This window comes from Lissotriton helveticus, chromosome 11 (genome assembly GCF_964261635.1).
Source record: "Lissotriton helveticus chromosome 11, aLisHel1.1, whole genome shotgun sequence".
Classification (NCBI taxonomy): Eukaryota; Metazoa; Chordata; class Amphibia; order Caudata; family Salamandridae; genus Lissotriton; species Lissotriton helveticus.
In genome coordinates, this window is record NC_136072.1 from 583594998 (window position 1) to 583608551 (window position 13554).

The 13554-nt window shown below is 46.6% G+C and overlaps 1 protein-coding gene across 1 annotated transcript in view; it reads left to right on the forward strand.

Annotated features, from left to right (window-relative positions):
- Positions 1-13554, forward strand: part of FHIP2B (FHF complex subunit HOOK interacting protein 2B) — a 148539-nt gene that overhangs the window by 105467 nt on the left and 29518 nt on the right. The window contains exon 15 of the mRNA XM_078666360.1: positions 5908-6048. Within this exon, the coding sequence (XP_078522486.1) occupies positions 5908-6048 (141 nt within the window). The remainder of the gene's footprint in view (positions 1-5907; positions 6049-13554) is intronic.

Genomic DNA, 13554 nt, shown 5'->3' on the forward strand with positions numbered 1-13554 from the left:
ACTAAAAAAGAAAAGGGATTCTTCCACATCGCCTGTCCTTTTTGAAAGTGTTCAGTACCATGGCCAGGACACTTCTTACTCACCCATACGCTCTGAGGAGATGGGGTATGACTATGATGAACAATATGGTTACCCTGCGGACAATGATCAGGATGACAAGGCTCAAGCCTGGACAGACCCTATGAACCAGGGGGAGTCACAACCTATCCCTGATACTCCTTCCTACCCTGTTAAAACTTCGCCTACAGAGGATACGGCGGCTTTTAACACATTAATTGAGAGGGCAGCACATAATCATGATGTGGACATGCATGCTGACCCTATTGAGGAGGATTTTTTGTTTGACACTTTCTCCACTTCAGACAAATCAGTTAAAACATTACCAATGTTAAAGGGTGTCCTCAAACATGCAGGAGAGATTTTTAAGGAGACCACAAGAGCAAGGGTTGTTAACCCCCGAATTGAAAGGAAATACAGACCGGCACCTGTGGACCCTACATACATTAAGGGACAGTTGCCATTGGACTCTTTGGTGGTATCCAATGCTCGTAAACGTGCCAACTCCCAAACTACTGGTGATGCTCCTCCTCCAGACAAAGAGTCTAAAGTGTTAGAGGCTTCTGGGAAAAGGTGGCTGCACAAGCAGCTAACGTCTGGAGAATTTCCAACACACAGGCCCTACTAGCCAGATAAGATAGGGCACACTATGACACATTAGAGCAACTGCTACAACATTTGCCTGATGCCTACAAGGAAGGAGCAGAAACACTCATACAGGAAGGGAAACTAATCTCCAACGCATCCATTAAATGTGCGCTGGACTTAGCAGACACTGCAACCAGAGCCATCAACACTAGTGTCATGCTCAGAAGGCATGCTTGGTTGCGCATCTCGGGGTTCAAGCCAGAGATTAAGACCACATTATTAAATCAGCCGGTAAACCCTGATTTTTTTATTTGGCCCTGATGTGGACACAATCTTAGAAAAGATCAAAAAAGACACAGAGACAGCCAAATCTATGGGGGCCTTGCAGTCCCAACAATTCAGAGGAGGTTCCTTTCGTCGCTCCAATAACAGAGGAGCTACAAGAGGCCAGGCGTCCCAGCAGACTCAATATAATAAAGGGAACACGCAAACCACCTATAATAAAACAAACAGAGGTGGATACCGTGGCAACAGCAGTAAAGGCAGAGGACGGGGGAATAACAACACCAGATCCTCCACCAATACTAAGCAGTGACGCCTTGTCGCTGCCCCCAGACCATATAACAACGGTCGGGGGCAGATTACAACAGTTCCTGCCAGTCTGGGAAAGCATTACCACGGACAGGTGGGTGAGACAACTTATTCAGTACGGCTATTGTCTAGAACTAACATCCACTCCACCCAACATACCCCCAAAACACCGTCCTATGTCCGCAGAGCACATAGACTTATTGCAGCAGGAAGGTATCAGCATACTGCAAAAAGGGGCCATAGAACTCGTCCCTATACAGGAACAGGGTACAGGGGTATACTCTCTGTACTTCTTAATCCCCAAAAAGGACAGGTCTCTCAGGCCAATACTAGACCTCAGGCCCCTAAACCAATACATCTTGTCAGAACACTTTCACATGCTCACTTTACAGCAAGTTCTACCATTACTCAGTCAGGGAGACTTCCTCGCAACACTAGACCTAAAGGATGCGTATTTCCACATACCAATACATCCAGCACACAGGAAGTATCTCAGGTTTACCATCCAAAATCAGCACTACCAGTTCAAGGTACTGCCTTTCGGGGTGACAACAGCCCCCAGGGTGTTTACCAAGTGCCTAGCGACTGTAGCTGCGCACCTACGGAGGAACCATATTCACGTCTACCCCTATCTGGACGACTGGCTTATCCAAGCAAAGTCAGCCCAGCAATGTGCCAGCCACCTGTCCCGCACTATTCACCTCCTCCACAGCCTCGGATTCTCATTAAACTACCCAAAGTTTCATCTTCAGCCCGCCCACGTATAACAGTACCTGGGAGCAACAATAGACACGCTGGCAGCAAAGACGCAGCCAAACTCAGCAAGAATCAACAGCATTCAATTACTGATTCAGAAATTCAGACCCCAACACTCGCTCACAGCAAGGGTGTTTATGCAGTTGATAGGCATGATGGCCTCCTGCATCTTCATAGTCCCTCACGCGAGACTACACATGCGTCCGCTTCAGGAGTGCCTAGCACGGCAGTGGAACAAGTCTCAAGGACAATTAAAAGACCTAGTGTTGGTGACCGGTCGCGCATACAACTCTCTGCATTGGTGGAACCCACAAAACCTTTGCAGGGGACGACCGTTCCAAGAGCCTGTGCCACAAATAGTGCTAACGACGGACGCATCTCTCCTGGGATGGGGAGCGCATGTCCTCCACTACACAGTGCAGGGACTATGGACGACACAGCAAAAGAGGATGCACATCAACCTGCTGAAACTGATGGCAATCTTTATGGCAATGAAGGCGTTCAAAGTACATTTGTGCAACAGAGTTGTGTTGATCCGGAGGGACAACATGACTGCCATGTACTACATACAGAAGCAGGGAGGGGCACACTCTCCACAGTTGTCACATCTAGCGCAAAGCATGTGGAAGTGGGCCATTCAGAGGAACATATTCCTCATGGCGGAACACCTCCCAGGCAGGGACAACCAGATGGCGGACCTGCTCAGCAGACACAGCCACCAAATGCACGAGTGGGAGATACATCCCTCAGTGCTACACCCGTACTTCCAGCGGTGGGGTCACCCAGAAATAGACCTGTTCGCCACAAAAGAAAACGCAAAATGCCAAAGCTTCGCCGCCAGGTTTCCACATCTGCAGTCTCAGGGCAATGCGATATGGATGAACTGGTCAGGCAAGTTTGCATACGCTTTTCCACCAGCCCCGCTCATAACACTAGTGGCACGCAAACTGCGACAACACTCACTGACACTAATCCTGGTTGCTCCAACATGGGCACGGCAACCATGGTACACCACGTTCCTAGAACTTTCCGTGGTTCCTCATCAAAGGCTGCGATTAACACCCAGTCTTTTAACGCAGAGCCATGGCGACATTCAACACCCGGATCCGCAACAGTTGAACCTTGCGATCTAGCTCCTGAGGTCATAGAGTTTGGTTACCTAAACTTGCCTCCCGACTGTATGAATATTATCAAAGAGGCAAGGAGTCCTACTACCAGAGCATGCTATGCGGCGAAGTGGAAACGATTTGTCATCTATTGTACCAATAATGACATAAATCCGCTGGATGCATCTACTCAAAACAGCATATGTTACCTCTTACATTTACACAGATACAATCTGGCTTACAGTTCCATCCGTATACATTTAGCTGCGGTGGCAGCTTATCTTCAGAACAGGCAGCACCTTTCACTCTTCAGAGTACCTGCTATTAAAGCTTTCCTAGAGGGACTCAAACGCATCATTCCTCCAAGACACCCACCTTCACCTGTCTGGAACCTCAATGTGGTTCTACCCAGACTAATGGGACCACCATTTGAACCTCTACACTCCTGTGAGATACAGTTCCTAACGTGGAAAGTGGCTTTTCTAGTGGCGATCACGTCACTCAGAAGAGTTAGTGAGCTGCAAGCCCTAACTATTCAGGAGCCATTCATACAGATTCACGCAAATAGGGTGGTGCTGCGAACTAACCCTAAATTTATGCCGAAGGTGGTGTCCCAGTTTCACATCAATCAAGCTATAGAACTGCCAGTATTCTTCCCTAATCCTGATTCCGTGGCAGAAAGAGCTCTACATACCCTAGACGTTAAAAGAGCTCTCCTGTACTATAAAACTTTTCAGAAAGACTAAGCAGCTGTTTGTTGCCTTTTCACCACAGCACAAAGGCAACCCCATTTCCAAATCAGGTATAGCCAGATGGATTGTTAAGTGCAAACAAATCTGTTATCAAAAAGCTAAACGCACATTAACAGTTCCCCAAAGAGCGCATTCAACACGCAAGCTAGGGGCATCCATGGCTTTCCTAGGAAACATTCCTCTAGAAGACATATGTAAGGCAGCCACATGGACTACCATACATATATTTACCAAACACTACTGCGTATATGTACACTCCAAACAGCAGGCAGCTGTAGGGCAGGCTGTACTCAAAACTCTTTTTCAAACTGCTGCAGCTGGCACGGGCAACCACCGCTAGGAGGAGACTGCTATACATTCTATGCACAAGATGTGAATTCAGCAGCCCACATGCCTCAAACGGAATATGCTACTTACCAGTATGCATCTGTTCTTGGCATGTAGGGCTGCTGATAGTCACATCGCCCTCCCTCCTCCCCGGTGCCCGTCGCAGCTGTTGCATTCAGAATTACTCTCTGGCATGGACATCACTTACTGTATCATACTCCAACCCCGCCACAATGGCGAAAAACAATCTGAGGGTGGAGAGGATGCCCATGCGCACTGTAGTCCAGGGGAGGAGCCACCTATCTCGTGATACTTCGAAGACTCTTCCAGGACAACAATGTGCAATCATCCGGACCCAACACTAGGCGGCGATCTATGCACAAGATGTGAATATCAGCAGCCCTACATGCCAAGAACAGATGCATACTGTTAAGTAGCATATTCCTTATCCATGATAAAGCTCACTTGGATGGAAGAAACGTATTGGCTGGGCTGGATTTTTGTGTATGAAGAATAAAAGTCTTTTGAAGAGTTAACATTATGGCTCTCATGTATCTATGAATTGAATGAACAACTTTCCATCTTGACAGACTGAATGATTAATTTAATGATCGTATAATTGAAGCACTCAAGTGCTCAATTGATATTTTGTAGCGCTCCCTGCATTATTCAGAATTGCTTCATAGAATGATTCATGATATGTAGCAAAATGAAAGGTATCGAATGTCCTTGGATTTCTGAAAAAGGAGTTAAGAAATGTCAAATATTCTCCTACATTGGATTTTGATAGATTCTCCTGCGTGATTCAATTCCCATTCCCTCTGTAACATTAAAGTAGTAGAATGGGTAGAACATGCCTGAAAGGCCTTAAAACTGTGCTGCTTTCTTAGTTCATGTAAGTTCTACAAAGCTGCCCAATTACCCTGTGATAACTGAGTTGATCATCAAAAAAGCAAAAACACTTTTTTGAGGATTGCGACTTATAGAATGTTAAACTCAATTATGGAATTACTAAGGTATTAACAACAACAACAAAATCTCAAAGTGTATTTAATCTTCACTATCATGTTCATTCACAAATTGTGCGGATTTATGTAGTGGTAAGGTAGGAATTATACATTAAAACTTAAACATGATTATAATAAACGTGTTCTCATTTATTAGAAAATTAAATTAAACCTTCAATCCAGATTCATCAGACATTGTGAACAGGTACACCTGAAAACACCAAGACCCAAATCACACAAATGTTGTAAAAACTGTGCATTGGCAGTGATATTGGTGCTGTTTCATTTGTCCGACCGATTGCCAGCTGAATGTGTCCCTAGTTCCATCTACTGCACCTAATATAGAGCCATGTCCTTTATGTGCACACATCTCCTCTGCAGGAGAGATGGTGAGATGGATTGTCCAGGTTCAGGTTCTGCCCGTCTCTCATCCTGCCTTCAATTCTTATTGAGCTCTCCTGCCTGTGCTATGCATCCCTTTTTTTCCTGCACTTATCATCCATCCTTTGCGTGTCCATCCTTTCTTCCTGTCCTCTGCTAGTCATCTCTCTTGGAGGTGTTGGGGATGCCTGCTCTCACTAATCAGTATTTCTTGTCCACAAATGTTGGTTTATGTCACTTCATGTGTGTGAAGTGCGGATATTTCTCTGCTTTGTCCCAGACTTTTAGTAGCACTGCCAGGAGCCGCCATTTCAATTCTTTAATACTGTTATATTTTTGCAGCCTTACGAGCTGAACCTACAAGTGACGTCTGTCCTGTCTAAGCTGGCACTCTTTCCCCATCCTCACATGCATGAGTACCTGCTGGACCCCTATACCAACCTGGCTCCTGGCTGCAGGTCTCTCTTCTCCGTGTTGGTCAGGGTAAGTGGCATGATGTCCCACACTCATCTCTGTATCCGTACCGACTGGCTAGCTTAAAAATCTTATTACATTAAAAATGTTACAGGTTGGCTAATGTCTAGAACAATTGAGAGGTTTACTATGTTATTAATGCATTAGAAAGACTTGTGGCTGACTCTACCCCACAACGTTGGCCTTTCAGGGGCATGCCCTGTGAAACAAATCTCCTGTAATTATTATTATAATTATTTTTAGGTTGTGAACTCTTTTACTTGACTAATCTAGAAACATAATTCCTCAAAGTACAGTTCGTGAGCTTTCGGGATCACATAGCCCTAACTCGGATGGCAGTGATAGATTGCTCAGGAGGTTACAAATCTACTATGTTCCATTTTCTTGCACACAGACAAATGTAACATCTTTGCATGTTGGATTGCCAGATTAAAATCAAATTTGAGAAGCTGAATTTGAATGACACATGACTTTGTAGTTGAGTTATTAGACCACTGTAAACGTAGGTGCAAACATTGCTCATTTTATGGTGGGCAAATGCGAAAAACAGTTCTTTTACTGAAAATGCACTATTACAAAACTTTAATAGAAGGGATGGACTTGTATTCATCCACAATTGCAATCTTGATGACAGCAAATTATGTACATCATTGTGCAAACACTGAAAACAAATGTACTTGATCACCCAACATTCATAAAACTTACCAACGAAAATAGCTTGTGTTCTTAAAATGTTTGTATTAAGTAATAATCTCGCCATATATCATAGGGTCCAAGTCACATACAAATCAGCTGAATTGAAATCGAGTGTATAACAATATTCCTAATATATGTAAGATTTGTATATGGCGTACTTACTCTTGCTGCCTCAAAAAATCTCTTGGGATTTTATTGTCAAGAAGAAAACAGCCCAATTTTATTTCACAATGATTAAACGATAACAACAAGGATCATCTCATAATTGCCACCACCCCAAAAAAATCATAAAACCTTTTGGAGCACACTCAGTAATTGTAACATCTGATCTTAACTTCAGTATCAACATTAATGCCACTGATAGGGTCAAGCAGTTTTTGAACCATATATGGTGCATCTGAGCATAATTTAATGCCTGATGATTTTTTTTATAAATTTGTCTACCCTGCATCCGAAATTAGTATTCTACATTGACGAAGTGGAAGATGGCATCGCCAAAAGCACAACTCCAAATCCCCAGGGCCGCATGAGGTACCTTTTAGATCTGGTTAAATGTAACACAGAACTCTGGGCACCACTTTTGACTACTGTATTCAATAATCTGTCGGCCAATAACCTTTCGAGTTCCTGGTCTTTCTCAACGATTGTGCCTCATTTTTAAGTAGAAAAATAGAACCAATCTAAGTGCTCCCGTCCCATTTCTCTGATTGTCACCTCAGTAAAGATTTTTGTTAGGATCATCTTTAATAGGATCCAATAATGGTCTGGTGAGAACTAAATACTGCAACCTAGCCAAATATGGCTTTACAGGGCTTCTTTGTACAGTAAAGCAGTGCCTTAATTTTCACCTCATTTTTGAGAATTATACTGTTAGGTGCACTGAACCTAGCCTTTATGGACCTATTAACAGCATTCAATTGAGTGAACCGTAGAAAGCTATGGAGGGTGCTGTTGTATATGGGGCTGGATGTTGCCCTAGTTATTTTTTTGCATTCATTACATGAGCATCTGAGGGTTAGGGCGGGTTTGGCCAAGATAAGGAACTCTGAGTCTTGCACATAGAGCGCGGCAGGGCTGTGTGATGGCACCATTGCTGTTTATTTTACATATCAATAATCTGACTCCATTTCTCTTGTATGCTATTATGTGCCGAAAATAGGCTGTGCAACCTTGCCCGCATTAATTACGCTGATGATGTGGTTCTCACGGCTCGCATTCTCATTTCACTTCAGAGGCTGGTGGATTCATTCATTGAATTTATGATCAACCTGAATTTGACCACACATTTGAGTAAATCTCGCATTATGGCATATGGTCTTAAACACACAATGTGCCCTCTGTAGTTTGTGATGGAAAGCAACTAGTGTGCATACTTTCCCTCATCTGGGTGTTATGTTCGACTGTTCAGGTGAATAGGGTGCTCACATTACTGCCTGTAATCTGAAGCTATCGAGGGCAGCTGGGGCCCTCCTGAATTTCCCATGGACAGTAGGTCGTACGGCTGTGTCCCCCCTTAATACCATTTAAAATTCTCAGTGTGTTCCTATCGCTTGTTAAGGCAGTGTGTTCCTATCGTTTGGAGCCTGGGCTATTCCACCTGTCATCCCTTACAGGTTGAGGAGACGCCTATATGTAGGCAATTCTGTGCCAGACCTCCGCTAGTGAACTTGGTCTGCCCTTCTTGAGGGTCGCATTAAATTGGCCCCTGTTCTATTGTGGCTATCAGTTTGGGCAAACCCTGCTGCTGGCCTGAATTATCATCGACTGTCTTCAAGAGGATAGAGGCAACACAATACCCTGGTTGGCCTACGTCTGCGATTTTCAGAAAGATCAAAGCATCCAGAGCTGTTTTATTTCCCTGCTTTGTTATCCTCCTCAGATAAAAAGGTTGTAAAATCACTTTTTGAGGGAAAAAGACTCCTATAGACGGAGGGGTTCGAATACCGCAAGGTCAAAGTTTCCAACTTTTGTGCCCTGAAGGAGATTGTGTGTATGGCGCCGTATCGGACCAAGAAACTGGGGAGATGGGAAAGGCCACTTCTCTTCCATTTTAGGGCCGGTATGGTTCACCATCTATTCCAGCTCCTCTTAGGATATTCTAATGATACTTTGAGGGGGCTTCTACCTCGTGACGGTGCCCAAGAGTAAACCCTTCTTCGCTTTATTGGGTGGATTTGTCCTGCCTCATTTTTTTAAACCTTTTTTCATAATAATTGTTTTGTTCAATGTAGGGTGGCCTTGAGATATTTACAATTATTAGGCAGAGAAGGTTACGCACCTGCGTGCCACAAGCGGTACCGGACCTGAGAATATTTTTTGGCAGCCTATGCAGCACCCCTACATATATGCCTATTCCCTGCTGACGAGAGGTAACAACCTCGAAACACGTGTCCAGGGATGGCCAACGCGACAGTGATTTTTGCTCAAGACTCTGGCAGAGGTGCACCCGCTGATGCTTACTTCATGGACCACAATGCTTTGGGGCAACACGCTGGTAGGACAAGCAGTGTGCGACCAATTGGACTTTCTTTTATATTCAAGCTCCTTTGAGTTTGGTGGGGCTGACGAGCCCGGGTTACGCACCTGCGTGCCACGAGCGGTACCGGACCTGAGAATATTTTTTGGCAGCCTACGCAGCACCCCTACATATATGCCTATTCCCTGCTGACGAGAGGTAACAACCTCGAAACACGTGTCCAGGGATGGCCAACGCGACAGTGATTTTTGCTCAAGACTCTGGCAGAGGTGCACCCGCTGATGCTTACTTCATGGACCACAATGCTTTGGGGCAACATGCTGGTAGGACAAGCAGTGTGTGACCAATTGGACTTTCTTTTATATTCAAGCTCCCTTGAGTTTGGTGGGGCTGACGAGCCCGGGTTACGCACCTGCGTGCCACGAGCGGTACCGGACCGGAGAATATTTTTTGGCAGCCTACGCAGCACCCCTACATATATGCCTATTCCCTGCTGATGAGAGGTAACAACCTCGAAACACGTGTCCAGGGATGGCCAACGCGACAGTGATTTTTGCTCAAGACTCTGGCAGAGGTGCACCCGCTGATGCTTAGTTCATGGACCACAATGCTTTGGGGCAACACGCTGGTAGGACAAGCAGTGTGCGACCAATTGGACTTTCTTTTATATTCAAGCTCCCTTGAGTTTGGTGGGGCTGACGAGCCCGGGTTACGCACCTGCGTGCCACGAGCGGTACCGGACCTGAGAATATTTTTTGGCAGCCTACGCAGCACCCCTACATATATGCCTATTCCCTGCTGACGAGAGGTAACAACCTCGAAACACGTGTCCAGGGATGGCCAACGCGGCAGTGATTTTTGCTCAAGACTCTGGCAGAGGTGCACCCGCTGATGCTTACTTCATGGACCACAATGCTTTGGGGCAACACGCTGGTAGGACAAGCAGTGTGCGACCAATTGGACTTTCTTTTATATTCAAGCTCCCTTGAGTTTGGTGGGGCTGACGAGCCCGGGTTACGCACCTGCGTGCCACGAGCGGTACCGGACCTGAGAATATTTTTTGGCAGCCTACGCAGCACCCCTACATATATGCCTATTCACTGCTGACGAGAGGTAACAACCTCGAAACACGTGTCCAGGGATGGCCAACGCGACAGTGATTTTTGCTCAAGACTCTGGCAGAGGTGCACCCGCTGATGCTTACTTCATGGACCACAATGCTTTGGGGCAACACGCTGGTAGGACAAGCAGTGTGCGACCAATTGGACTTTCTTTTATATTCAAGCTCCCTTGAGTTTGGTGGGGCTGACGAGCCCGGGTTACGCACCTGCGAGCCACGAGCGGTACCGGACCTGAGAATATTTTTTGGCAGCCTACGCAGCACCCCTACATATATGCCTATTGCCTGCTGACGAGAGGTAACAACCTCGAAACACGTGTCCAGGGATGGCCAACGCGACAGTGATTTTTGCTCAAGACTCTGGCAGAGGTGCACCCGCTGATGCTTACTTCATGGACCACAATACTTTGGGGCAACACGCTGGTAGGACAAGCAGTGTGCGACCAATTGGACTTTCTTTTAAGGTTTGCTATTGAGTTGGATTATTTCTGAAGTAAGCCATTTATTCAAAGTATGTCATAATGTATTAACAAATTTTCCTGAATGAATTTTTGTATGTACCGTACATAATCAACGTTTTTTAGGTCTCGGCTAGTAACGCGCTGAAAGCACGTTCTCGCCAGAGAACTATTGTCGGCGTCTCAGCAGTCTGAGAACACCGAAGTGAGACAAGACCTGGCCACGCGCAGCGTTTCCCCATAGGATAACGTTGTGCGCGCGGCCAGGTCTGGTCTCCACAGTGCTAATGCAGCCCGGATCGCGACGCGCGCCTGCTGGAATGCAGGGGGAGTCTGCATACCAGCGCGCGGCGCTGCTAAAGAGGAGACTGAGTGCGGGAGAGGCGGAGGCAGGCTTACAGACGAGGATTGGCTATCGTTTCAAGAGCTGTAACGTGTTTTTACAACCTTTCACAGGCAAAAAGGAAGTTCTACAATGGAACCCATTTCCTGTTTTTATATGTTAGTAACACGATCTGATCTTCCTTACACACGCACAAGAGCTTTTACGAACTTGTATTTGCCTATTGTAAAATGCAATGACAAAGGGAGACGAACGTGCAGTGATGTGAAACGCCGTTCGCGTTCTGCACATCTCTGGGTGGGGTGCGGTCTGGAGCCCTCGGCTTGGCGGTACTGATGCAGCGAGATGTCAGCGGCGATGGAGGAGTCTGCGGCATTGTGTTTCTTCACTCTCCGCCAGTGCCCCGCTCCAGCACAAAGGATGCTGCGCCCCTCCCCTCAAAGTGACTCGAAGAGATGTCTCTCCACTCACCCCTCCACCCAACGCACACAGATTCCTGCTTCTCCATCACTGCGCAGTGGCACGCGAGAGACGTCTGCATAGCGAGCAAGAGACCTCCAACGGGCTAACTAATGTGGGACCGACGAGATGCCTTCACCAGCCTTAGAGACAGCACCGCCTTTGCCCCCACCTCCCGAACACTCTCTGCTCTGCCTCTTCATTACTGTGCGCTGCGCCTGGAGGCTGGCGCACGAGGGTTGAGTGAAAGTAATTCACAACGAAGTGCAAGCCCCAGGAGAGATGCCTTCACTAACCTCGGGGTCAGCCCTTTCTAACGCCCCCTGTTCCGGTGACAAACGTGTACAGAGAGTGCAAGTGACCACATCGATCTGACAAGTTACTGAAGAAGTGTCTTCATCATCCTCGGTGACAGCCCTTTCCTAGTCCCCCATTCCCCATGCACACCCCGACATCACTGCGCAGTATGTGTGCCACGGCGAGCCGCGGGTTATACAGAGTGAAAGTGAGCAGCCTCGGTGACGCCGCTTCCTATTCCTCACTCCATTTTGCACACACACTAAGTGAGCCAGCCATGCCTACCGTATACTCCCTGTACATCCTCCAGTACACATTCCTATTTTTAGACAGCAGCACAGACATCAGACATGGAAGATGCGTGATTCAGGGAAAACCCCCAGTACAAATAGGTACTTCAGGCAATATACCATAATACCGATTGCCTGTGCCTGACTGCATTGGCGTTTTTCATGCAAAAATTGATTTACTCTGCTACTTGTGTCACAAGATCTCTTGCACAAACCTTTAGTAAATGTGGGCCTTGCTGTATCTATAAAAGTATCTATTGACCCGTCCCTGTCATGAGCAATGCCAATAGCTCTAAGTTTAACAATGCCGAGACCATTGCATTGTAAATGCTTGTTTAGCTAAGCAATGATATAACTGGGTTTTTTTCTTTTGCTCTTATGAGGAGGAGGGTTGCTTTCACCTCGGACCTTCTCTAAAGCTAGTTGTTTATTTAAGGGAAATGAAGGAATTGGTGCACATAGTTCTTTAACTGTGTTTAGGTCTCGCCTGTCGATGCGCATGCGCATCGAGCAAGGCGAGAGTATTGCGAGTTATCCACTCTTTATCCACACTGCAAGGAATCGTGGCGATTCCTTGCAGTGCCCGTGACTTTTAAGGTCAATGCGCATGCGCATTAAGCTTATGCGCATGCGCATTGACCTTAAAAGTCACGGGCGCGTGCATGTCCGTCTTTGTTTACCCGCTCCGCCCCCTCCCGCCGTGTCGCCTTGCCTACTCTCTTCCACAGCCTCCCCCAGCTCCGCCCCCTCACTACTTGATTGCACGGCCGCTAGGCCGTGCCTCCCCTACTCTCCTCCCCCCTCCTCCCCTGCCTGCCTGCCGCTAGCTGAGTCCTAGCGTTGGCTGAACATCCCGTGATTTTGGACAAATCCCTTAATCTTGCTGTGACCTTGTTTCTACTTTCAGCGCGGAGGCTTATTTCTAAACATGTTCACACTCTCGACGTCTGAAACGGGTGAAACAGGACTATGAGATTGCAAGATTTCTGCGAAAATTGGTAGTCTTAAAGAGCTCTGCCGCCCACTTTAAAACACATTCAAGACCTCACTAAGTGAGAGGAGACCCCACTGTTCCTCTACCACGAGGCATCAGACCTTTAAGACCGCAGCGTTCTTTCTGTTCGAGTGAACGCAGACCCTGTACAATACCACTCGTACGAGTCACAACCCAGCCTACTATAATCGCGCATCTTTGTGTGACACGTTCCGTGAATTCCATTCCCCGAATCTGTTGCGAAATACTACAGCCCACACTTTACCCGTGTTGTGACTGACTAGTTTTAATTTATTGCGGTGCCCATTTCATTTACACTATTTTTGTTCTGAAGTGTCTGCCATTTATTGCAGTATTGTACCTCTACCTGCACTTTGTACGC